At 43.2% G+C, this 26904-nt stretch overlaps 1 protein-coding gene across 1 annotated transcript in view; it reads left to right on the forward strand.

Annotated features, from left to right (window-relative positions):
* LOC141106377 (membrane-spanning 4-domains subfamily A member 4A-like) overlaps nt 1-26904 on the forward strand; it is a 58973-nt gene that overhangs the window by 18180 nt on the left and 13889 nt on the right. The window contains exons 5-6 of the mRNA XM_073597108.1: nt 19583-19708; nt 22295-22420. Coding sequence (XP_073453209.1) covers nt 19583-19708; nt 22295-22420 — 252 coding nt within the window. The remainder of the gene's footprint in view (nt 1-19582; nt 19709-22294; nt 22421-26904) is intronic.

Raw genomic sequence — 26904 nt, forward strand, 5'->3', positions numbered from 1 at the left:
ACCTGCGTTTTGTCCCTCCGCCCGGCCCACCCAAGTGCAGTATCGATCGATCACTGTCACTTACAAAACACTAAACGCATAACTGCAGCGTTCGCAGAGTCAGGCCTGATCCCTGCGATCGCTAACAGTTTTTTTGGTAGCATTTTGGTGAGCTGGCAAGCACCAGCCCCAGGCTGCGCCAGATTAGCGCCAGTACCACTGACACCCACGCACGTACCATACACCTCCCTTAGTGGTATAGTATCTGAACGGATCAATATCTGGTCCGATCAGATCTATACTAGCGTCCCCAGCAGTTTAGGGTTCCCACAAACGCAGTGTTAGCGGGATCAGCCCAGATACCTGCTAGCACCTGCGTTGTGCCCCTCCGCCCGGCCCAGCCCAGCCCAGCCCAGTCCACCCAAGTGCAGTATCGATCGATCACTGTCACTTACAAGGCACTAAACGCATAACTGCAGCGTTAGAGTCAGGCCTGATCCCTGCGATCGCTAACAGTTTTTTTGGTAGCATTTTGGTGAACTAGCAAGCGCCGGCCCCAGGCAGCGTCAGGTTAGCGCCAGTACCGCTAACACCCACGCACGCAGCATACGCCTCCTTTAGTGGTATAGTATCTGAACGGATCAATATCTGATCCGATCAGATCTATACTAGCGTCCCCAGCAGTTTAGGGTTCCCAAAAACGCAGTGTTAGCGGGATCAGCCCAGATACCTGCTAGCACCTGCGTTTTGCCCCTCCGCCCGGCCCAGCCCAGCCCACCCAAGTGCAGTATCGATCGATCACTGTCACTTACAAAACACTAAACGCATAACTGCAGTGTTTGCAGAGACAGGCCTGATCCCTGCGATCGCTAACAGTTTTTTTGGAAGCTTTTTATTGAACTGGCAAGCACCAGCGGCCTAGTACACTCCGGTCGTAGTCAAACCAGCGCTGCAGTAACACTTGGTGACGTGGCGAGTCCCATAAGTGCAGTTCAAGCTGGTGAGGTGGCAAGCACAAGTAGTGTCCGGCTGCCACCAAAAAGACAAACACAGGCCCGTCATGCCCATAGTGCCCTTCCTGCTGCATTCGCCAATCCTAATTGGGAACACACCGCTTCTGCAGCGCCCGTACTTCCCCCATTCACATCCCCAACCAAATGCAGTCGGCTGCATGAGAGGCATTTTTATGTCCTCCCGAGTACCCCTACCCAACGAACCCCCCCCAAAAAAGATGTTGTGTCTGCAGCAAGCGCGGATATAGGCGTGACACCCGCTATTATTGTCCCTCCTGTCCTGACAATCCTGGTCTTTGCATTGGTGAATGTTTTGAACGCTACCATGCACTAGTTATTAGCGTAGGGTACAGCATTGCACAGACTAGGCACACTTTCACAGGGTCTCCCAAGATGTCATCGCATTTTGAGAGACCCGAACCTGGAACCGGTTACAGTTATAAAAGTTAGTTACAAAAAAAGTGTAAAAAAAAATATATATATATATAAGATAAAAAAAAATAGTTGTCGTTTTATTGTTCTCTCTCTCTCTCTATTCTCTCTCTCTATTGTTCTGCTCTTTTTTTACTGTATTCTATTCTGCAATGTTTTATTGTTATTGTTATTGTTATTATGTTTTATCATGTTTGTTTTTCAGGTATGTAATTATTTATACTTTACTGTTTACTGTGCTTTATTGTTAACCATTGTTAACCATTTTTTTGTCTTCAGGTACGCCATTCACGACTTTGAATGGTTATACCAGAATGATGCCTGCAGGTTTAGGTATCATCTTGGTATCATTCTTTTCAGCCAGCGGTCGGCTTTCATGTAAAAGCAATCCTAGTGGCTAATTAGCCTCTAGACTGCTTTTACAAGCCGTGGGAGGGAATGCCCCCCCCCCCCACACCGTCTTCCGTGTTTTTCTCTGGCTCTCCTGTCTCAACAGGGAACCTGAGAATGCAGCCGGTGATTCAGCCAGCTGACCATAGAGCTGATCAGAGACCAGAGTGGCTCCAAACATCTCTATGGCCTAAGAAACCGGAAGCTACGATCATTTTATGACTTAGATTTCGCCGGATGTAAATAGCGCCATTGGGAAATTGGGGAAGCATTTTAACACACCGATCTTGGTGTCATCAGATGCTTTGAGGGCAGAGGAGAGATCTAGGGTCTAATAGACCCCAATTTTTTCAAAAAAGAGTACCTGTCACTACCTATTGCTATCATAGGGGATATTTGCATTCCCCGAGATAACAATAAAAATGATTAAAAAAAAAAAAAAATGAAAGGAACAGTTTAAAAATAAGATAAAAAAGCAAAAAAATAATAAAGAAAAAAAAAAAAAAAAAAAAAAGCACCCCTGTCGCCCCCTGCTCTCCGGCTAAGGCGAACGCAAACGGCGGTCTGTCGTCAAATGTAAACAGCAATTGCACCATGCATGTGAGGTATCACCGCGAAGGTCAGATCGAGGGCAGTAATTTTTGCAGTAGACCTCCTCTGTAAATCTAAAGTGGTAACCTGTAAAGGCTTTTAAAGGCTTTTAAAAATGCATTTATTTTGTTGCCACTGCACGTTTGTGCGCAATTTTAAAGCATGTCATGTTTGGTATCCATGTACTCGGCCTAAGATCATCTTTTTTATTTCATCAAACATTTGGGCAATATAGTGTGTTTTAGTGCATTAAAATTTAAAAAAGTGTGTTTTTTCCCCAAAAAATGCGTTTGAAAAATCGCTGCGCAAATACTGTGTGAAAAAAAAAATGAAACACCCACCATTTTAATCTGTAGGGCATTTGCTTTAAAAAAATATATAATGTTTGGGGGTTCAAAGTAATTTTTTTGCAAAAAAAAATAACTTTTTCATGTAAACAATGAGTGTCAGAAAGGGCTTTGTCTTCAAGTGGTTAGAAGAGTGGGTGATGTGTGACATAAGCTTCTAAATGTTGTGCATAAAATGCCAGGACAGTTCAAAACCCCCCCAAATGACCCCATTTTGGAAAGTAGACACCCCAAGCTATTTGCTGAGAGGCATGTCGAGTCCATGGAATATTTTATATTGCGACACAAGTTGCGGGAAAGAGACAAATTTTTTTTTTTTTTTTGCACAAAGTTGTCACTAAATGATATATTGCTCAAACATGCCATGGGAATATGTGAAATTACACCCCAAAATACATTCTGCTGCTTCTCCTGAGTACGGGGATACCACATGTGTGAGACTTTTTGGGAGCCTAGCCGCGTACGGGACCCCGAAAACCAAGCACCGCCTTCAGGCTTTCTAAGGGCGTGAATTTTTGATTTCACTCTTCACTGCCTATCAGTTTCGAAGGCCATGGAAAGCCCAGGTGGCACAAAACCCCCCCAAATGACCCAATTTTGGAAAGTAGACACCCAAAGCTATTTGCTGAGAGGTATAGTGAGTATTTTGCAGACCTCACTTTTTGTCACAAAGTTTTGAAAATTGAAAAAAGAAAAAAAAAAAAGTTTTTTCTTGTCTTTCTTCATTTTCAAAAACAAATGAGAGCTGCAAAATACTCACCATGTCTCTCAGCAAATAGCTTGGGGTGTCTACTTTCCAAAATGGGGTCATTTGGGGGGGGGGGTTGTGCCACCTGGGCATTCCATGGCCTCCGAAACTGTGATAGGCAGTGAAGAGTGAAATCAAAAATTTTCACCCTTGGAAATCCTGAAGGCGGTGCTTGGTTTTCGGGGCCCCGTACGCGGCTAGGCTCCCAAAAAGTCCCACACATGTGGTATCCCCATACTCAGGAGAAGCAGCTAAATGTATTTTGGGGTGCAATTCCACATATGCCCATGCCCTGTGTGAGCAATATATCATTTAGTGACAACTTTGTGCAAAAAAAAAAAAAAAAGTGTCACTTTCCCGCAACTTGTGTCAAAATATAAAATATTCCATGGACTCAATATGCCTCTCAGCAAATAGCTTGGGGTGTCTACTTTCCAAAATGGGGTCATTTGGGGGGGGGTTTGTGCCACCTGGGCATTCCATGGCCTCTGAAACTGTGATAGGCAGTGAAGAGTGAAATCAAAAATTTACACCCTTAGAAATCCTGAAGGCGGTGCTTGGTTTTCGGGGCCCCGTACGCGGCTAAGCTCCCAAAAAGTCCCACACATGTGGTATCCCCATACTCAGGAGAAGCAGCTGAATGTATTTTGGGGTGCAATTCCACATAGGCCTATGGCCTGTGTGAGCAATATATCATTTAGTGACAACTTTTTGTAAATATTTTTTTTTTTTTTTTTTTTTTGTCATTATTCAATCACTTGGGACAAAAACAATAAATATTCAATGGGTTCAACATGCCTCTCAGCAATTTCCTTGGGGTGTCTACTTTCCAAAATGGGGTCATTTGGGGGGGGTTTGTACTGCCCTGCCATTTTAGCACCTCAAGAAATGACATAGGCAGTCATAAATTAAAGGCTGTGTAAATTACAGAAAATGTACCCTAGTTTGTAGACGCTATAACTTTTGCGCAAACCAATAAATATATGCTTATTGAAATTTTTTTTACCAAAGACATGTGGCTGAATACATTTTGGCCTAAATGTATGACTAAAATTTAGTTTATTGGATTTTTTTTATAACAAAAAGTAGAAAATATCATTTTTTTTCAAAATTTTCGGTCTTTTTCCGTTTATAGCGCAAAAAATAAAAACTGCAGAGGTGATCAAATACCATCAAAAGAAAGCTCTATTTATGGGAAGAAAAGGACGCAAATTTCGTTTAGGTACAGCATTGCATGACCGCGCAATTATCAGTTAAAGCGACGCAGTGCCAAATTGGAAAAAGACCTCTGGTCCTTAGGCAGCATAATGGTCCGGGGCTCAAGTGGTTAAAACCTTCATCTCTATTTCACTAAGAGGAAAAGAAGAAATGTTATGTGCCACATTCAAGTCCTCTGTCTGGAGTGACAACAAGATCTGCCAACAGGATGCGACCATGAGGGGGATTTTTTATTGGATGTTTGGATCGAGGCTTGGTCCTCTATCGACTCCCTATTGGCCCACCTTCTCTTATGGATAACGTCCAGGACGCCATTCCGGTGAACCCAGAAGTTACGCTTCACATGGCGATATCAGGTGTTTGAAGGTTTGTTATTATACTTTACATATATAAGGGTGATAGTGGCAAGCAGGCATACACCCCAGTTGAAGTTCATGCGGACGAAACGCGTCGGGTCCGTTATGCCTGCTGAGCCACATTTTTTTAAAGCGATTTTTATACTGTCAGTCTCTATCTGGGTCCTGTTTGTTTGGGAACCAGAGCACCATTTTTTTATCTCATTAAAACGTTTTTTATGAAGCGGATTCACACTATGTGGAGGATTTTTTCCATTCTTTTTATTTGAGGGATACACACCCCTTGGGTTGACCTGCATTCTGAATACATATATCATCGCATAAATATCTGCACCAAGGAGATTTCAAGATTGCAAGATTAATATTGGGATGATCGGTGAGTAGCTGTCATCACGCTCCACTGTACCCGGATAAAGTTCCGCATCTATCTCTGGTGGGATAACCATCCCTGGATGACTGCAATATAAGGCCTGTCTGACTCCCAGCCCCCGGCTAGGGACTCCACCTATTCCGGTAAGGGTAATTCAACCGTTTACATATATCTACCGATGCCATGTCACTTTAAGGTCTATCCCAGTCATTATAGACCAGGGGGATTCAACTCATTGGAAGTATTGGAGCTGGTCTCTATTAACATTGAACGTATACATTATTGAACACTTTGGCAAACACTAATTTGTTTTGACGTTCTGATTACACCTAATTTGCATTGGTTGTGACTACATCCATCCATTTTCAAGCTTACTAATGGTTATATGAAAGTGTACCTTTGCAATTCATTGTCGTTATATTTTTTTAGGAGTACACACTTCCATGTTCCCTGTCACATTTTTTCAAATATGCTCTTCAGAGAATACGCAGATGTTTATCAGTTTATGATTTTCACAGAGAGTTATTGAACTCTTATTTTATGGGCACTAGCTACATGTGTTCTAGCACGTAGTTTTGATATTTTATTCACTAGTTGCTACACCTACCTATACACGTGGAATTTTGTTGATACACTTGTTGATCCATGTTTAGTTGAGTTCCATCTCAATAAAACTTTTTTGTGCAGTTAAACTCCAGACGAATATTCTGGTTGGTGGTTGCCCGATAACGGACACTGTTTCTCTTTAGCACCACATTTTTATATTTTTACTTTTCACCATTTGTCTGTTGGTTATGTTGGCTGCTTTTTTTGTTTAGTTGGCACAATATGATTATACAATTTTTTTGCTGATATAAAAGCTCCTTAGATATCTCGTGTGTCGGCCACCACACGGAAAAACCCATTCTCTAGGGTCCATATGGGATTGGTGACGTCAGTGCATCGTTCCACCCTATTCGTTTCATCATAAGGTGACGTCGTCAGAGGGCCTTCTTCTTTTTTAATTTAATAAACTCACTAAGAGTTTACACTATGTGGAGCACTTTGTTCTTTTGAGATACTACCATATGCTTTACGGCATCAAGTGCTGAGACCATCTGGACCTGGATAAAGGCCTTGGTCGGTGTCACGTATCAGATAAGACCAGAACTGTGTGGACTGCAACAGAGGAAACCCAAACGTGTATAAGTGAAATATAATGATTTATTAAGGGAAGTGAATAATATAAATACAACCACACAGTGCAATAAACCAACCAACAGACAGAGACCCACAAATAACAACAGACAGATATGTACAATAAATGAGAAATACCAGGATCATAAACAATAGCCAGGACAGGGTGATGCACAGAGGATCAGTAGATAAACAAAGGTCAGTTCCAGAATCAGAGACGTAAGCCAGGCCAGGGTCATCAACGGGGAATCAGCAGATGGGGTAAGGAACACAGGACAGGGATAGGATGCAGACTGCAGGGCAGGGATGCAAGGCAACAGGTGGGACAGGACTGGGATCAGGACAGGGATACAGGATCAGGTACTCGGGTAACAGGTTTCAGGAACAGGTACAGGTCTTCTCAGGTTCAGGATCAGGGCACAAGGAAAGATACCAAGGCAAGGCATAAGTGTGTCTGACCAATTGGAGCTGGTAAGCAAGCCCTTTAGCTGTTGGTGGAGGCACTAATATCTGTATCAAAAGACTAATGGATATGTGGACAGGGGATTATAACGGTGCTAGGGTCAAAAGGTATAAAGGAGAAATACACGAAAAAGAGAGGTGTAAAAGGCAAAAAATTACAAAGTTTATTGATAATAATACATGGGTAGAAAATTACACTTAAAGCACTTAACATTTAAAATAAGTACGTATACTGTATGTGACCCAAAGAATGATGAGGTAGGCCAGATGGAGATGGCCGTCGAGTGGGGAGGGCTCGATTTCCTACATGTTTCGCCAAGACATTGGCTTCTTCAGGGAACAAGAACTCAAAAACTGAATATGTAAAACAGTTCTGTGTATGGGATATAGAAAACATCATGTAAGCAAAATTGTTTATCAGTACAGTACTTGGTATACACAAAAAAGAGTTAATATTGTGGCTGGACAGTCATGCGACCCACAGGTCCCACTGAACTCCGGTGACGCAAACGTACCTGGGACGTCGGCGCCAAAAGGGGGGGGGGGGCCGCACGGAGGCGTCACCGCGAGGGAGCAAGCAGGCCGCGCCGTATAATGTGCCTGCAGGGGGCATACAGTAGACCTGGCGATGGAATGTATTGACAGTATATGAGTAATTATACACTTTTACATACGAGAGAATAGAAATAAAACAATTACGCATAAATCGCATTAGGCTAAGAAGATATATAAAAATATATATATGGATCAGTGTATCTGTATCTCTAGAAAAGGTATAAACTTACGTCTTTCTTTAAAAACGGTAGAATGGAGTGGACACTAAGTGCCTGTGGATAGGTGCACACACACAGCAAGGTAGTCGCCAAGGTAAACGAGATCAGCAATCAGTTGAAAAAGGGCCTAAATAAAGGAGTGGATTGCTTTAGGGGTAATACTGGTGATCACTCTGAACTTCAGGAAAGTCAAGGAGGTACTTACTTAGTAAAGTGAACTGTCAAATAGAAATCTCATGTTGGTGCAGTCACATACATGAAATGCTGAGCTTGAAGATTATAAATCGATTTTTTGAAAAGGGCAGTAATCACAAAATGTCCTACAGAGAGTAGATGTGAAAGAAAGAGAAATTGGAACAATTGGATTTTGTTGAGCAAAGACAGGACTGCTGAGAAGACAGAGAGCATATTACCTAGTCCGCCATATAGCAGACAATGTTGCTCAAGGGGATCGATGCTGACCGAAAAAGTGAATGACAAATCCAGAGTGACTCCTGTAAAGGATGTTTAGGAGCATGGTAAGTGATACACTAAGGAAAAAGTTGTTGTTAAATGCCATAAAGGAAAGAGATTACCTTATTGCTGTGTGCAGAGCGAGTGCAGGCACGTCCCTCGTCCAACAAGGAACTGAGGGACTGGCCGGTTACTTGTATACCCCCCACACCTGATCAGATGCTGATCAGGTGTGCGGACGCCAAGTGAGGGGCATCCGCGCCTGCGCACAGCGCGATGCCACGGAACTACACGTTCCGTCATGCACCGCGCGCGCATGCTCAGAACAGGCGGACCGTGGGGCGAATGGGAGAGCGAGACGCCACGGAATGGGAGGTACCAAGGCGCCACCCCCTCCCATCAGCCGATGGGAAGCGAAGGACCAGAGAGTCTGAGACCGACGCGGACACCCTGGGCAGACTGAGATCTGCCCTGGGCGTCCGTACAGGCATAAACAGCGCTGGCAGTGCAACTCCCAAGAGGGAAGCCAGCGCCGCGACCACCTGCCTCCCCCAAAAGGCCCCGAGAGGCCAGAAAACAGATGCGATCCGGCAGTGGGGCAACAAGCGCATGAAAGATAGTGGGCGGAGACACAGGATGGGGGGGCAAGGCCCATACTAGCCCGACAATCCACATGGGTCACTGGGGATGTCAGGAAGTGCCTGTGTGCCAGCACACAATGTCCAGCCACAAAGTGCATAACATGCATAGAGAACCACCGGGTCCTGGTAGTACAGTCAAACATGTAATAAGAGAAGAAAAAGAAAGCAATACTCATATGACATAGGCTTACATAAAGAAACATATGGGTCAGAAAATTATGTTGGTACGATATCGAGGGAATTTTACATATCTATGAGTACAAACAGGAATTTATGAATTAAACAAAGATTCCAAAATCAAATAAAGAATGTTAGTGAGAAGGGAATACATTCATAACAGATAACAGTGTCAAAGTGGTGTGAGATATCTTAGAAGGAGCTATAAAAGAAACCACAAATGGAGCCATGGCAAAAGAATGAAAGGCAAGAAAGACTAGAAAACCAGAGAAGGGGAAAGGGACAAGGGAAGGGGATACAGGACACTGGGGAAGGGGGAACAGATACGAGGAAAAGGAGGATGGAAAATATAAGCGACGCTGACTGAGGGGTGGGCATAGAGGAAAGAAATACATGGTGTATGCGAGTATAGTTCATGGAGGAATAGGTATTAAAGAAAGGGTTTGAAACTAATATATTCGTTGAGTCCTGGAAAGTTGGTAGCATTTAGTATGTGGATCCATTTTGTTTCGAGTCGTAGTAGCTTACTATCAATGCTGCCGCCTCTCATATGTGGAGGAACATGTTCGAGTGCGGAAAATAAAATGACATGGGGGTCAGAATTGTGCTGGGCAGCAATGTGCCTATTGATGGCAATTGTGGTAATGTTTTTGTATAACGGTTTAATATGATCACGGATACGGGTCTGGAATAAACGCTTAGTTTTGCCAACGTAGTATGAGCCGCATTGGCATTGAGCCAAATACACGACACCTACGGTGGCACAGGTGACACGGTGTCTAATGGTATGAGTATTTCCATCAGGCAGGTTCACCACTTGAGAGTTAGTGACAGATGCACATATGTCACATGGATCCACATACTAAATGCTACCAACTTTCCAGGACTCAACGAATATATTAGTTTCAAACCCTTTCTTTAACCACTTAAGGACCGCCTAACGCCGATTTACGTCGGCAAAGCGGCACGGGCAGGCAAAATCACGTACATGTACGTGATTTGCCTTCCGCGGGTGGGGGGTCCGTTCGGACCCCCCCCCGCCGCCCGAGGCGGTCCCGTTCTGTTCCCCGGCGATCCGAGATGAGGGGGAGGCCATCCGTTCGTGGCCCCCCCCTCGCGATCGCCGCCGGCCAATGGGAACATTCCTTTGCTGCTGTATGCTAATCAGCAGCAATGGAAATGATGTCATCTCCCCTCAGCTCGGTATTCCGTTCCAGCGCCGAGGGGAGAAGACATCAATGTAAGTGCACAACACACACACACACACAGTAGAACATGCCAGGCATACAAAACACCCCGATCCCCCCCAATCACCCCCCCCCCCTGTCACAAACTGACACCAGCAGGTTTTTTTTTTTTTTTTTTTTTCTGATTACTGCATAGTGTCAGTTTGTGACAGTTACAGTGTTGGGACAGTTAGTATTACCCCCCTTTAGGTCTAGGGTACCCCCCTAACCCCCCCTAATAAAGTTTTAACCCCTTGATCACCCCCTGTCACCAGTGTTGCTAAGCGATCATTTTTCTGATCGCTGTATTAGTGTCACTGGTGACGCTAGTTAGGGACGTAAATATTTAGGTTCGCCGTCAGCGTTTTATAGTGTCAGGGACCCCCATATACTATCTAATAAATGTTTTAACCCCTTGATTGCCCCCTAGTTAACCCTTTCACCACTGATCACCGTATAAACGTTACGGTTGACGCTGGTTAGTTCGTTTATTTTTTATAGTGTCAGGGCACCCGCCGTTTATTACCGAATAAAGGTTTAGCCCCCTGATCGCCCGGCGGTGATATGCGTCGCCCCAGGCAGCGTCAGATTAGCGCCAGTACCGCTAACACCCACGCACGCAGCATACGCCTCCCTTAGTGGTATAGTATCTGATCGGATCAATATCTGATCCGATCAGATCTATACTAGCGTCCCCAGCAGTTTAGGGTTCCCAAAAACGCAGTGTTAGCGGGATCAGCCCAGATACCCGCTAGCACCTGCGTTTTGCCCCTCCGCCCGGCCCACCCAAGTGCAGTATCGATCGATCGCTGTCACTTACAAAACACTAAACGCATAACTGCAGTGTTCGCAGAGTCAGGCCTGATCCCTGCGATCGCTAACAGTTTTTTTGGTAGCATTTTGGTGAACTGGCAAGCAAGCACCAGGCAGCGTCAGGTTAGCGCCAGTAGCGCTAACACCCAAGCACGCACCGTACACCTCCCTTAGTGGTATAGTATCTGAACGGATCAATATCTGGTCCGATCAGATCTATACTAGCGTCCCCAGCAGTTTAGGGTTCCCAAAAACGCAGTGTTAGCGGGATCAGCCCAGATACCTGCTAGCACCTGCGTTTTGCCCCTCCGCCCGGCCCACCCAAGTGCAGTATCGATCGATCACTGTCCCTTACAAAACACTAAACGCATAACTGCAGCGTTCGCAGAGTCAGACCTGATCCCTGCGATCGCTAACAGTTTTTTTGGTAGCGTTTTGGTGAACTGGCAAGCACCAGCCCCAGGCAGCGTCAGGTTAGCGCCAGTACCGCTAACACCCACGCACGCAGCATACACCTCCCTTAGTGGTATAGTATCTGAACGGATCAATATCTGATCCGATCACATCTATACTAGCGTCCCCAGCAGTTTAGGGTTCCCAAAAACGCAGTGTTAGCGGGATCAGCCCAGATACCTGCTAGCACCTGTGTTTTGCCCCTCCGCCCGGCCCAGCCCAGCCCACCCAAGTGCAGTATCGATCGATCACTGACACTTACAAAACACTAAACACATAACTGCAGCGTTCGCAGAGTCAGGCCTTGATCCCTGCGATCGCTAACAGTTTTTTTGGTAGCGTTTTGGTGAACTGGCAAGCACCAGCGGCCTAGTACACTCCGGTCGTAGTCAAACCAGCACTGCAGTAACACTTGGTGACGTGGCCAGTCCCATAAGTGCAGTTCAAGCTGGTGAGGTGGCAAGCACAAGTAGTGTCCCGCTGCCACCAAGAAGACAAACACAGGCCCGTCGTGCCCATAATGCCCTTCCTGCTGCATTTGCCAATCCTAATTGGGAACCCACCACTTGTGCAGCGCCCGTACTTCCCCCATTCACATCCCCAATCAAATGCAGTCGGCTGCATGAGAGGCATTTTCTTTATGTCCTCCCGAGTACCCCTACCCAACGAACCCCCCCCCAAAAAAGATGTTGTGTCTGCAGGAAGCGCGGATATAGGCGTGACACCCGCTATTATTGTCCCTCCTGTCCTGACAATCCTGGTCTTTGCATTGGTGAATGTTTTGAACGCTACCATTCACTAGTTGAGTATTAGCGTAGGGTACAGCATTGCACAGACTAGACACACTTTCACAGGGTCTCCCAAGATGCCATCGCATTTTGAGAGACCCGAACCTGGAACCGGTTACAGTTACAAAAGTTAGTTACAAAAAAAGTGTCAAAAAAAAAATATATATATAAAATAAAAAAAAATAGTTGTCGTTTTATTGTTCTCTCTCTCTCTATTCTCTCTCTATTGTTCTGCTCTTTTTTACTGTATTCTATTCTGCAATGTTTTATTGTTATTATGTTTTATCATGTTTGCTTTTTCAGGTATGCAATTTTTTATACTTTACCGTTTACTGTGCTTTATTGTTAACCATTTTTTTGTCTTCAGGTACGCCATTCACGACTTTGAGTGGTTATACCAGAATGATGCCTGCAGGTTTAGGTATCATCTTGGTATCATTCTTTTCAGCCAGCGGTCGGCTTTCATGTAAAAGCAATCCTAGCAGCTAATTAGCCTCTAGACTGCTTTTACAAGCCGTGGGAGGGAATGCCCCCCCCCCACCGTCTTCCGTGTTTTTCTCTGGCTCTCCTGTCTCAACAGGGAACCTGAGAATGCAGCCGGTGATTCAGCCAGCTGACCATAGAGCTGATCAGAGACCAGAGTGGCTCCAAACATCTCTATGGCCTAAGAAACCGGAAGCTACGAGCATTTTATGACTTAGATTTCGCCGGATGTAAATAGCGCCATTGGGAAATTGGGGAAGCATTTTATCACACCGATCTTGGTGTGGTCAGATGCTTTGAGGGCAGAGGAGAGATCTAGGGTCTAATAGACCCCAATTTTTTCAAAAAAGAGTACCTGTCACTACCTATTGCTATCATAGGGGATATTTACATTCCCCGAGATAACAATAAAAATGATTAAAAAAAAAAAATATGAAAGGAACAGTTTAAAAATAAGATAAAAAAAGCAGAAAAATAATAAAGAAAAAAAAAAAAAAAAAAAAAAAGCACCCCTGTCGCCCCCTGCTCTCGCGCTAAGGCGAACGCAATCGGCGGTCTGTCGTCAAACGTAAACAGCAATTGCACCATGCATGTGAGGTATCACCGCGAAGGTCAGATCGAGGGCAGTAATTTTTGCAGTAGACCTCCTCTGTAGATCTAAAGTGGTAACCTGTAAGGGCTTTTAAAGGCTTTTAAAAATGTATTTATTTTGTTGCCACTGCACGTTTGTGCGCAATTTTAAAGCATGTCATGTTTGGTATCCATGTACTCGGCCTAAGATCATCTTTTTTATTTCATCAAACATTTGGGCAATATAGTGTGTTTTAGTGCATTAAAATTTAAAAAAGTGTGTTTTTTCCCCAAAAAATGCGTTTGAAAAATCGCTGCGCAAATACTGTGTGAAAAAAAAAAATGAAACACCCACCATTTTAATCTGTAGGGCATTTTCTTTAAAAAAATATATAATGTTTGGGGGTTCAAAGTAATTTTTTTTGCAAAAAAAAAAAAAACTTTTTCATGTAAACAAGTGTCAGAAAGGGCTTTGTCTTCAAGTGGTTAGAAGAGTGGGTGATGTGTGACATAAGCTTCTAAATGTTGTGCATAAAATGCCAGGACAGTTCAAAACCCCCCCAAATGACCCCATTTTGGAAAGTAGACACCCCAAGCTATTTGCTGAGAGGCATGTCGAGTCCATGGAATATTTTATATTGCGACACAAGTTGCGGGAAAGAGACACATTTTTTTTGCACAAAGTTGTCACTAAATGTTATATTGCTCAAACATGCCATGGGAATATGTGAAATTACACCCCAAAATACATTCTGCTGCTTCTCCTGAGTACGGGGATACCACATGTGTGAGACTTTTTGGGAGCCTAGCCACGTACGGGACCCCGAAAACCAAGCACCGCCTTCAGGCTTTCTAAGGGCGTGAATTTTTGATTTCACTCTTCACTGCCTATCACAGTTTCGGAGGCCATGGAAAGCCCAGGTGGCACAAACCCCCCCAAATGACCCCATTTTGGAAAGTAGACACCCCAAGCTATTTGCTGAGAGGTATAGTGAGTATTTTGCAGACCTCACTTTTTGTCACAAAGTTTTGAAAATTGAAAAAAGAAAAAAAAAAATGTTTTTTCTTGTCTTTCTTCATTTTCAAAAACAAATAAGAGCTGCAAAATACTCACCATGCCTCTCAGCAAATAGCTTGGGGTGTCTACTTTCCAAAATGGGGTCATTTGGGGGGGTTTTGTGCCACCTGGGCATTCCATGGCCTCCGAAACTGTGATAGGTAGTGAGGAGTAAAATCAAAAATTTACACCCTTAGAAATCCTGAAGGTGGTGATTGGTTTTCGGGGCCCCGTACGCGGCTAGGCTCCCAAAAAGTCCCACACATGTGGTATCCCCATACTCAGGAGAAGCAGCTGAATGTATTTTGGGGTGCAATTCCACATAGGCCCATGGCCTGTGTGAGCAATATATCATTTAGTGACAACTTTTTGTAAATATTTTTTTTTTTTTTTTGTCATTATTCAATCACTTGGGACAAAAAAAATAAATATTCAATGGGTTCAACATGCCTCTCAGCAATTTCCTTGGGGTGTCTACTTTCCAAAATGGGGTCACTTGGGGGGGTTTTGTACTGCCCTGCCATTTTAGCACCTCAAGAAATGACATAGGCAGTCATAAACTAAAAGCTGTGTAAATTACAGAAAATGTACCCTAGTTTGTAGACGCTATAACTTTTGCGTAAACCAATAAATATACGCTTATTGACATTTTTTTTACCAAAGACATGTGGCCGAATACATTTTGGCCTAAATGTATGACTAAAATTTAGTTTATTGGATTTTTTTTATAACAAAAAGTAGAAAATATCATTTTTTTTCAAAATTTTTGGTCTTTTTCCGTTTATAGCGCAAAAAATAAAAACTGCAGAGGTGATCAAATACCATCAAAAGAAAGCTCTATTTGTGGGAAGAAAAGGACGCAAATTTCGTTTGGGTACAGCATTGCATGACCGCGCAATTAGCAGTTAAAGCAACGCAGTGCCAAATTGGAAAAAGACCTCTGGTCCTTAGGCAGCATAATGGTCCGGGGCTCAAGTGGTTAATACCTATTCCTCCATGAACTATACTCGCATACACCATGTATTTCTTTCCTCTATGCCCACCCCTCAGTCAGCGTCGCTTATAGTTTCCATCCTCCTTTTCCTCGTATCTGTTCCCCCTTCCCCAGTGTCCTGTATCCCCTTCCCTTGTCCCTTTCCCCTTCTCTGGTTTTCTAGTCTTTCTTGCCTTTCATTCTTTTGCCATGGCTCCATTTGTGGTTTCTTTTATAGCTCCTTCTAAGATATCTCACACCACTTTGACACTGTTATCTGTTATGAATGTATTCCCTTCTCACTAACATTCTTTATTTGATTTTGGAATCTTTGTTTAATTCATAAATTCCTGTTTGTACTCATAGATATGTAAAATTCCCTCGATATCGTACCAACATAATTTTCTGACCCATATGTTTCTTTATGTAAGCCTATGTCATATGAGTATTGCTTTCTTTTTCTTCTCTTATTACATGTTTGACTGTACTACCAGGACCCGGTGGTTCTCTATGCATGTTATGCACTTTGTGGCTGGACATTGTGTGCTGGCACACAGGCACTTCCTGACATCCCCAGTGACCCATGTGGATTGTCGGGCTAGTATGGGCCTTGCCCCCCCATCCTGTGTCTCCGCCCACTATCTTTCATGCGCTTGTTGCCCCACTGCCGGATCGCATCTGTTTTCTGGCCTCTCGGGGCCTTTTGGGGGAGGCAGGTGGTCGCGGCGCTGGCTTCCCTCTTGGGAGTTGCACTGCCAGCGCTGTTTATGCCTGTACGGACGCCCAGGGCAGATCTCAGTCTGCCCAGGGTGTCCGCGTCGGTCTCAGACTCTCTGGTCCTTCGCTTCCCATCGGCTGATGGGAGGGGGTGGCGCCTTGGTACCTCCCATTCCGTGGCGTCTCGCTCTCCCATTCGCCCCACGGTCCGCCTGTTCTGAGCATGCGCGCGCGGTGCATGACGGAACGTGTAGTTCCGTGGCATCGCGCTGTGCGCAGGCGCGGATGCCCCTCACTTGGCGTCCGCACACCTGATCAGCATCTGATCAGGTGTGGGGGGTATACAAGTAACCGGCCAGTCCCTCAGTTCCTTGTTGGACGAGGGACGTGCCTGCACTCGCTCTGCACACAGCAATAAGGTAATCTCTTTCCTTTATGGCATTTAACAACAACTTTTTCCTTAGTGTATCACTTACCATGCTCCTAAACATCCTTTACAGGAGTCACTCTGGATTTGTCATTCACTTTTTCGGTCAGCATCGATCCCCTTGAGCAACATTGTCTGCTATATGGCGGACTAGGTAATATGCTCTCTGTCTTCTCAGCAGTCCTGTCTTTGCTCAACAAAATCCAATTGTTCCAATTTCTCTTTCTTTCACATCTACTCTCTGTAGGACATTTTGTGATTACTGCCCTTTTCAAAAAATCGATTTATAATCTTCAAGCTCAGCATTTCATGTATGTGACTGCACCAACATGAGATTTCTATTTGACAGTTCACTTTACTAAGTAAGTACCTCCTTGACTTTCCTGAAGTTCAGAGTGATCACCAGTATTACCCCTAAAGCAATCCACTCCTTTATTTAGGCCCTTTTTCAACTGATTGCTGATCTCGTTTACCTTGGCGACTACCTTGCTGTGTGTGTGCACCTATCCACAGGCACTTAGTGTCCACTCCATTCTACCGTTTTTAAAGAAAGACGTAAGTTTATACCTTTCCTAGAGATACAGATACACTGATCCATATATATATTTTTATATATCTTCTTAGCCTAATGCGATTTATGCGTAATTGTTTTATTTCTATTCTCTCGTATGTAAAAGTGTATAATTACTCATATACTGTCAATACATTCCATCGCCAGGTCTACTGTATGCCCCCTGCAGGCACATTATACGGCGCGGCCTGCTTGCTCCCTCGCGGTGACGCCTCCGTGCGGCCTCCCCCCCCCCCTTTGGCGCCGACGTCCCAGGTACGTTTGCGTCACCGGAGTTCAGTGGGACCTGTGGGGCGCATGACTGTCCAGCCACAATATTAACTCTTTTTTGTGTATACCAAGTACTGTACTGATAAACAATTTTGCTTACATGATGTTTTCTATATCCCATATACAGAACTGTTTTACATATTCAGTTTTTGAGCTCTTGTTCCCTGAAGAAGCCAATGTCTTGGCGAAACATGTAGGAAATCGAGCCCTCCCCACTCGACGGCCATCTCCATCTGGCCTACCTCATCATTCTTTGGGTCACATACAGTATACGTACTTATTTTAAATGTTAAGTGCTTTATGTGTAATTTTCTACCCATGTATTATTATCAATAAACTTTGTAATTTTTTGCCTTTTACACCTCTCTTTTTCGTGTATTTCTCCTTTATACCTTTTGACCCTAGCACCGTTATAATCCCCTGTCCACATATCCATTAGTCTTTTGATTATTTTGGGGATGAGGTGCCGCATCCTATGGTACCATCTAGCCACCCTTACAATATCTGTATCACTTCAGTGGTGGATGGTGGAGATCGTGATCAGAAGTTATTTTTTCACTTCACTTGTGGACCGATTTTTTTACGCAAGCTCACATTGATGTTTATCATTTGTGGACTGTTTAATTTTAATTCATTGAATTTATATGATTGAATAGCGCAACCTCTAATTTTCTATATACAGTATATTCATTATTTATGTTTAGCATCATTTCTTACTGTATAGTTCTTCTAAAGCAGAACTTCACCCAAAAGGGGGAAGTTCCACTTGTTTGCATCCTCCACTGCCACATTTGCCACTTTTTGAGGGGGAGCAGGTACCTGATTTTGACAGGTACTCACTCCCACTTCTGGGTCAGATGCCGCGGCGATCTGTTAGGATGTTTGTCCCCCCCCCCCGCAGCCTTCTGGGGCACACACAGATCCCAGAAGACTGCTGGACAATTCAGAAAATAAAGAGTGGCTTGCACATGCTCAGCAGGAAACTGGCTGTGAAGCTGGAAGGCATCACTGCCGGTTTCCCTTACCTAAGATGCTGGCGCCTGCACCCAAAGTCAATTGAAGAATCGGTTCGGGTGTGGACATCACTGGATCCCTGGAGAGGTAAGTGTCCTTATATTAAAAGTCAGTAGGTACAGTATTTGCAGCTGATGATTTTTCATTTTATGGGGGGTGAGACTGGAGCTCCTCTTTAAGCAAAAATAATTTTTGGGAATCTGATGCAAAGTTCCTTACCTTCAAATTCTGCCAATAACAGCACTTCCTGTTTCAGACTGACAACACTAAGCCACTGCTTCGCAATTAGCAGTAATGTTGTCAGCCTGTCAGGCACACTCAGTTGGCCATTGGGCTGCCGGCCAGATCTGCGAAAGGCATGCACAGTTCTGATAGCATGCCCAAGAACTAACTGAACGAGCATGTTCACTACAGTGACAATGCTGCTGCTAAAAACAATGCTCTACCTCAGTGGCTGCCCGTCCATTAGGGGAGCATGGGCTCCAGCCCCCTAATCTACATCAGGGAGCCGGACGTGTGGATTCCAATGGGGTATTTCTTTTTTTTGAAGCACGTGATTAGAGCCAGAGGCTCTAATAGACTTCAAAAAAGGGTAGGCTCCACCCGGTTTTGTGACAATAGCAAATGGATATTCGCTATTGTCACACTGATCCTCTTCCTGGCCAATCAGGAAGTGGGTGACCAACTGATTGGCTGACCACCCACGGATGAAATAACTAAACAAGGATTTTCTTGTCACATAATTGGAAAATCAAAGTGAAACTTTTCATTTTATTGTGTGAACATAATCAAATCCTTTAGTAAATCAGCCTTAAACTCTCTTAGTCTGTGCAGAGAAGTGCAATACTCTAGAGCCAGGTTCCATACTATCTGATGAACCTAATGTTGCTGCTTCTAGAGTGCAGATCAGCAAAATGCAGCACATACAAGCTAGTAGAAATGATATTGTGGTTCTTCCAAGCCTATGTATTGCCTGTTTACACCTGGTATTATTACAATATAATTAGAAGTTGACAGTGTGTATTCTGCCCAAAACAAAATGCAATAAGATTAAGATGAACTTTTAAGAAAAGTGTCCTTATGTTTTTTTACAGATACAAGGCTCCCTGGGCTTGAGCATTACGATATCCATTTTCTCAGTTCTTGGAGTGATACTGAACTTTGTGGATTACTTTGTTTATTATTATTGCTATGGTTATTATGACTGTAGTGGTTTAATTGTAAGTATCTCTATCTCACATGCTGGCATTAATTGGCATTGATAAGGGCAAGTTCAGGAGTTTTATAAAGTTGCCCCAGCCCAGGCACCTAGCCACTTAAATTACCCTAAGCTGAGCCATCCCCCCTACAGGCACTTACCTCCTGCCTACCTCTGTCCAAGGCTCTGGAGGACATTAATCCAGCCACTTAGATACAGTGAATTTCTGACTATAATCATTTTATGTCCATTCCGTGATACATACACACCCCAAAGGAGGCAAGCCAACCAAAATCCTCTTCATATATACCTGTTAACCTTGATTTATTATCCCCAGTGTAGTGCCCACCCCGGGATGGGCTGCTGAGAAAATGCCCAGGTCTCCCTTGCTTATACAGAGGCTGCCTCCCACAGACACTGTTTCAAGCACACCAACATCACTAGCTCAGTATAGGGGATGTTTTTTTTGGGCATTTTATTTGCAGAAACTTGGACATGAGGAAATAAGGGTGCAGAATACTCCAAAATGATGTCCGAATCAACAGGAAGACAAACTTATTAGTAGAAATCCTCATAGCTGCAAGTACACGTGAAAGTCCTAAAACCAGGTCTGACTCATAATGTCCCAGGACCTGACTGCCATCCAGCTTCCACATGACACTCTTCAATGATAGAGACAAAAGAGCCTTCTCAAGATCTCAAGACTAGAACTTCAGGATAGTGACCTCCAGCAAAAATCCTTTAGTAATTTTCTCTTGGCAATAAGCCAAGCAGCTGCTGAGGTTCAGACTGCAAATTTCTTGTCTCACTAGTTATCTCCTAAGGGTGGCAGCCCCATGAGAACTAGAACCCTGCCTGTAGAGGAAAAAACCCTCTGGAAATACCCCCCAAATATTTATCGCCTTCCTCAGCTACCATCTGGTTGCCTCCTCCCAGGGATTGGTCGAAGTCTGATAAGTAGTCATAACTGAATGATTGACCCTCCCTGTTCTATATTCCGTAAGCTCCCTTCAGAAACAGACAGAAGCAATCAAACACCAAGCGTATCAAATGCTGACCAGACAAAAACTGATCCTTGCTCCACTAACTACAGTGAAGCCAAAAACTAAGTTTAGCCTAATAGAGGCAGAGAGAGATACCAGGAAAATATATATATTTTTTTGTTTTTTTTCGACTAGGCACGTCAAAACTTACTTGTTTAACTGTAATTTTTGTTTACTGGTTAAACAACGCTTTTACATATCGAGTCATGTCAAAAAGGTCATATTTTAGTCATAGGAGGAGCCAGGTGGGTTCAGCCAGCTACTGACTTCTTAAAACTGAAGTTTAGCTTAAAAAAAAATCCTATATCTTTAATTACCTCATATGCCTGTAATGAAGGATGTTCCACATTTTGAAGGCAGCAGGATCCTGGAGAAATCTTTACTGCAAGGATGTCCCGTCCTCTTCCTGGCTCTGGACTTCCAATGCTACAATCGTTAACAGTTTTGAATCTTCAGGCAGAACAGGAATACAGATGGTCAGATGGGGACACACTCCCTCTTTCCTCCTCCTCCACTGAGAAATGTTCTTTTACTGATCACACTGTTTGTAACATGATCTGTGAATGGTGGGGAGAATCCTGTGACTGATTAAACTCCAGGGCCTCTCCCTAACCCTGGCCAGTGGTTGTGAGGGTCTGTGGGTGGGGGGACTTTTCAGAATCCTCCTTTAATAATAAAGGGTGCTCCAGATACTAGCTCTCCTTTTTGTGAATGAGTATTAGGTACAAAATACCTCTACTCATTCACAAAAAAAGAGGATGCCACCCAGAAATAAACTGAGATGCTTGTTGCCAGGCAATTCACAGGTAAAAAAAAAATGATGACCTGGTGCACATGACTGATCCCGGCAGTAAATTGAGCAGAATGATAGCTCCTCGAGCCTTATATCAGCTATACAAGAGAAGGGAGTGGGGATATCAGTGATATCTTTGCCCAGATATGGCCAGTGGCGCCACTGCTATCCCTGCTGCTTTGCTTACATGGTGGGGATTTCCAGTGGCGTCAGCTGTTCTTAGGGAAACTGCAGGTGCAAGCACCCACTGCTTCCTTAAGAACCAGTGACAGAATCAAAAGAAAAAAAAAAATTGCTGCAACTGCTTAAAGGTGCTCTGGATGTACGGTTGGATAAAAAGCTCTATTTTTATTCCTACTGTCCAATATAGAAGCATTCCAAATACTGCTTCTACTATGCTTGGTTCCTGCTGATCCTAGGGCTGAATGGGCAAAAGTCAGATCATCACTACTGTTAACCATTGTCGCACCAGAAGTTCAGAGACAGGAAGAGGGCAGGTATCCCTGCAGAGAATTTTTTTTTCTTTCTCTAAACTTCAGCTGTAAATTTGTTATGTGCCCCAACAAAGATATGTCCGTGTCATGATTCCCGACTCTGTTTCTGACACTGGGGAGTTTTGAGTGTTCCAGCTATTCCACCTATTAGCTCTATAAAATAAGTTCTCAAGCGAAAGAAGAGACTGTCAGGCTGTGTAACTTTGCAGGATAAACCAAACTCTGATATATACATTTTGGGTGTACTGACCCTCTAATGTGTTTATTTGCATGCACAGACTGGAGGCCATATTCTCCGTGGAATTTTCATTCTTACATATCTGCTGCAGTTTTCCGTTTCCGTTAGTCTTTCTGTGTTTGCCTGTCGGGCCCAAGAGCACTCAAATTCAGCACAACCTGCTCAGGTAAGTGCCAGAGAAGTCATATCTTTTTAGGTTGGCAGATCTTTAACAAAGTCATAGGGGCGTGGTGCAAAAGCAGTAGCGTACCGTGCATGCATTTGTGTGTTGGAGTGCCACTCATTTTAAATGTCATCTCAACTTACATCCATAACACAGATACATTATAGTTCACTGCAGCACATAAAATGCCTTGCAATGTGCTGCAAAAATATGCAAGTAGACCTTTTTGTGCTTTGAGGTGTGTTACAGCACAATCATTTTGAATAGGTTGCCTTACACAGTGCGCCAGAATGTGTCTCAGTGCACAAAAAAAAAATCACATTTCCTGTGGCCCACTGTATTCTGGCGTATACTGGCATCTAAAGTCTTCAGGTCAGTCCTGTTACACAGATCACTAACGTTAGAGGACACCACAATTTTTACTGTCTACCTGCAGTTATCATTCATTTTAGGAATATTACTGAAAATAATTTTGTAGGGGGTCAGTAACAAAATTATCTGTCCTATTTATCAAATATGTTGGGTACACCACATTATTCATTTATACCACTTCCATACCGTGCAAATTCCAGCACTCCTCTCCTATATGTAAAAATCATAATTTTTTTGCTAGAAAATTACTTAGAACCCCCAAACATTATATATATTTTTTTAGCTGAGACCCTAGGGAATAAAATGGCGCTTGCAAGTTTTTATGTCACAAGGTATTTGCGTAGCAATTTTTCAAACGCAATTTTTTGGGGGAAAAAAGAAAAACTCATGAATAAAAAAAACAAAAAAAAACAAAAAAAACCCAGTAAAGTTAGCCCAATTTTTTTGTATAATGTGAATGCTTTAAAATTGTGCACTCGTGGAATGGCGCCAAACTTAAAAATTGTAGTACTTAAAAATCTCCATAGGTGACACTTTAAATTTTTTTACAGGTTACCTTTTTAGAGTTATAGAGGAGGTCTTGGGCTAGAATTATTGCTCTCACTCTAACGTTCGTAATGATACCTCACATGTGTGGTTTGAATGTCGTTTTCATATGCAGACTACTTATGTATGTGTTCGCTTCTGTGTGTGAGCATGCGGGCGCTTACATTTTTTTATTGTGTATTTTATTTTCTTTCTTTTTTTTTCACACTTTCCCTTTAAAAAAACTTTTTGTATCACTTTTATTCCTATTACAAAGAATGTAAACATCCCTTGTAATAGGAGTAGTGCGTGACAGGTCCTCTTTATGGAGAGATGTGGGGTCTATAAGCATCAGATCAAAAAAAAAAAAAAATTAATGATGTGATGCTTTGCAGCTGAGTCCCCGGCTTTGTTTACTTTTGCCGGCCCAGACATGATGTCATAACGTCCCGCCCGGGCCTCAGAGAGTCATAGAGATTGCCAGGGACCATCTATCCCTCATAAATCTCTATGGCTAACTTCTTCGGTTTGCCAATCGTACGGGCGACCCGGGAGAAGCACCGGAGGGCGGCCTGTAAGAACGATCAATCGGCTGAACAGCAGCTATGATTGTTCCTTTGGTGTAGGGAATCGCTGGCTGAAAAAAATGATATCTGAATGATGCTTGCAGCTGCAGGCATCATTCAGATAACACCACTGAAAGCCCAGGACATCATATGATGGCTTGTGGTATGGAAGTGGTTAAAACTTTATTCAGGTTATTAATAACACTAACGTACTATGAGCTCTAGATACATTTTTTTTTTTTTTTTTATTATACTCTTTATCTCAAGAAAGCTCTCAGGTACAGAGCCAATGAGAAACAAACCACCGTTCAGCAAATGAACATGAAGAAGACAGGATGTTCAACACTAAGACCCCTTTCAAGCGTTTTAGAGCTAGAAATAGTGCCTGAAAACTGCCTTCCGAGTGTGAAAGCCCGAGTGCTTTCACACTGGGGAGGTGCGCTTGTGGGACAGGAAAAAAGTCCCGTTAGCAGCATTTTTAGGGCGGTTTGGGAGCGCTGTATACAGCGCTCCCAAACCTGCCCCTTGGAATGCATGGGCAGCGCTTCTGAAGTGCCTGAAAAGCGATTCGGAAGTGCTGCAACAAGGGCACTTTTAACCCTTTCTAAGGCCGCTAGTGGGGGTTAAAAGCACCCTGCTAGCGGCTGAAAAGCGCCACTTAAACAGTGCTAAAACGCTGCTAAAATGAGTGGCGCTTTAGCGCTAATGCGGCCGCGGCTACAGTGTAAAAGTATGAATGTTAAACCTGTAAATAATACCCAATGCCCCTATGAAACTGCCAAGTATAGGAAAGAATTTCAAAAATTGTGGCCTTCAAACAAGAGACCTGATGATCAAAATATATGAACAGGTTTCTTTATATACCAAGTAGCCCATCAAAGGCAAGAATGGTGCTGACAACCTAGAGGTCTAGAAATCAAAATCAACAAACACAGGGGTACAGAGGATGGTTTGGGCATAATAATAATGGGGGAAGAGGAAAAGAAAAGATAAAAAAGGGGAAGGAGGAGCGTGGTGGAGAGGGGAAGAAGGGCTCGTAGGATCCCTATAGCCTTCAGCCAGAGGGGAATGTAGCACAAGATTGCAAATACCTAGAGAGCCGTGCTATAAAAGAGGAAGGAACTAAGAAGACTTCATGCTAACCGATGCCCTACTGAAGATGAGAACTATACTCTGATGTAGTGCAGAAATCTCACAAGTAGAGCCAAGTTTTTTCAAATCATTCTTCCCTGTAGTACAGAGAAGTGGTCAGGTCCTCAAATAGCATGAGGTCGTTGACCCAAGAGAACCATTGAGACAGTGAGAGTCGGTGGAGAAGTCTGCTTCTAAGGGGCCGGAATGCATTTGGTTGTGTTCACTAGGTGAAATAAAAGAGCGTTCTTGTATCGCTTGATAGAGAGATGGTTAAAATGAAGAAAAAAAGACATGGGAGTGTTACCAAGGGGTACCTCTGTCAATATGTGGCATATTGATTGGACAGCCAACCTAGTAGAATTCTTTGAAGCAAGGGATCCTTGTATATCTTAAACTATTTCAAGGGTTCCTCACGGATATAAAGGTTGTGAAATGCTGTTTTAAAAAGTCCTGACTAAGGATTGAAATTAAAAGGTCATGTTTACCATACATTCTGCTTTGTCTGACATCGGTCATTTGGACAGGAAGTTTTGGGGAGATGACTCCAGTTGGGGATACACATCAATGTTACCCTTTAACCCCCTCTAACATGCTACTTGAATGATGGTCTTGGTCTTCATTGTCGTTTATGTCCTCACGGGCTAGAATTCCCCTCACTTCCTGTATCAGAATCAGTTGTTGCCGAAGCAGAAAATGGAGATCCAAAAGTTCACTGGTTTCACCAGAACAGAAGTAATGTTCCTAAGACAGGAAGCGAAGGATATCTGCTCATTGGGGATACAGAGATGACAACCTGAAAGGCCAGTTTACATGATGAGAAGGACGTGGTACTCGATTGCTACATTTTTAAGGGGGGTGGTTTAATACATCTTAAAATAATCATTTTAGGTCTGAAGATTAGTTAAAATCACAAACAGTGAGTATTAAGTTGAGACCCTGGAGAATAAAATGGTGATATTTCCAATTTTTTTATGTCACAATGTATTAGAATACTAGCGTAACAGTTTATCAATCACAAATGTTCAGTAAAAAATATACTAAGGTTAATGTTAGTGCCACAAATGCAATATATTACCCAATAGTTTTTTTGTGAAATATAAAAGAGAAGGTTGTGCCTAGTAAGCGTTTTTATACATGGGCTCATGTATGTAGGTGTATTTACATGGATGTTGGGGCACTCATAAAATGTTTTTTTTTTTGGGGGGGGGGGGTAAATGCTTGGGTATACCTTTAATCTCTGAAAATGGTAAAGTCAGTAGAAGATAGCATTTTCTGGTCCCACCTAACAGGCAAGTAAAAAGGAAGAGATTATACGCCCAAAGGTATGGTCAGTATAACCTAACCTACTAAAGCAAAAATTATAAGATTATAAAATGTGAGTCCATTATAAGTCCAATCATATCCAACACTAGGGCAAGCTCCTTGTAGAGCTGTAGCATGCTCTGGATACATATAGGACAAAAACAAAAGAGAAGCGCCTCTAAGTGCAGCAGGATTAAACGCTATAATGTCCCCAATAAAAGGCTACTCACAATTAAAGAGTTAAAACAGGCACATCAAGTAGTATAGGTCCAGAACCCCAGGTATGCTGGACCGTGAAATAGGAAAGTGATGGTGCAGCACTAGTGACAATTTAAAATTTAAATGGGTAGTCTAAAGTACATAGATGACCTAATACACATCTAAAATATATAAAAATTAGAATAATTGTGAAGATATCAAACATTATACATGTGCAGTATTGAAATAATGATAACAGGTGATTAAACCGATGTATAACATGCATATAGAATGCAGTGATATCAGGTGATTTAACCAATGTATACCATACATATAAATGTAGTTATGTCAGGTGATTAAACCAATATATACCATACACATAAAATACAA

This window comes from Aquarana catesbeiana, linkage group LG08 (genome assembly GCF_042186555.1).
Source record: "Aquarana catesbeiana isolate 2022-GZ linkage group LG08, ASM4218655v1, whole genome shotgun sequence".
Lineage (NCBI taxonomy): Eukaryota > Metazoa > Chordata > Amphibia > Anura > Ranidae > Aquarana > Aquarana catesbeiana.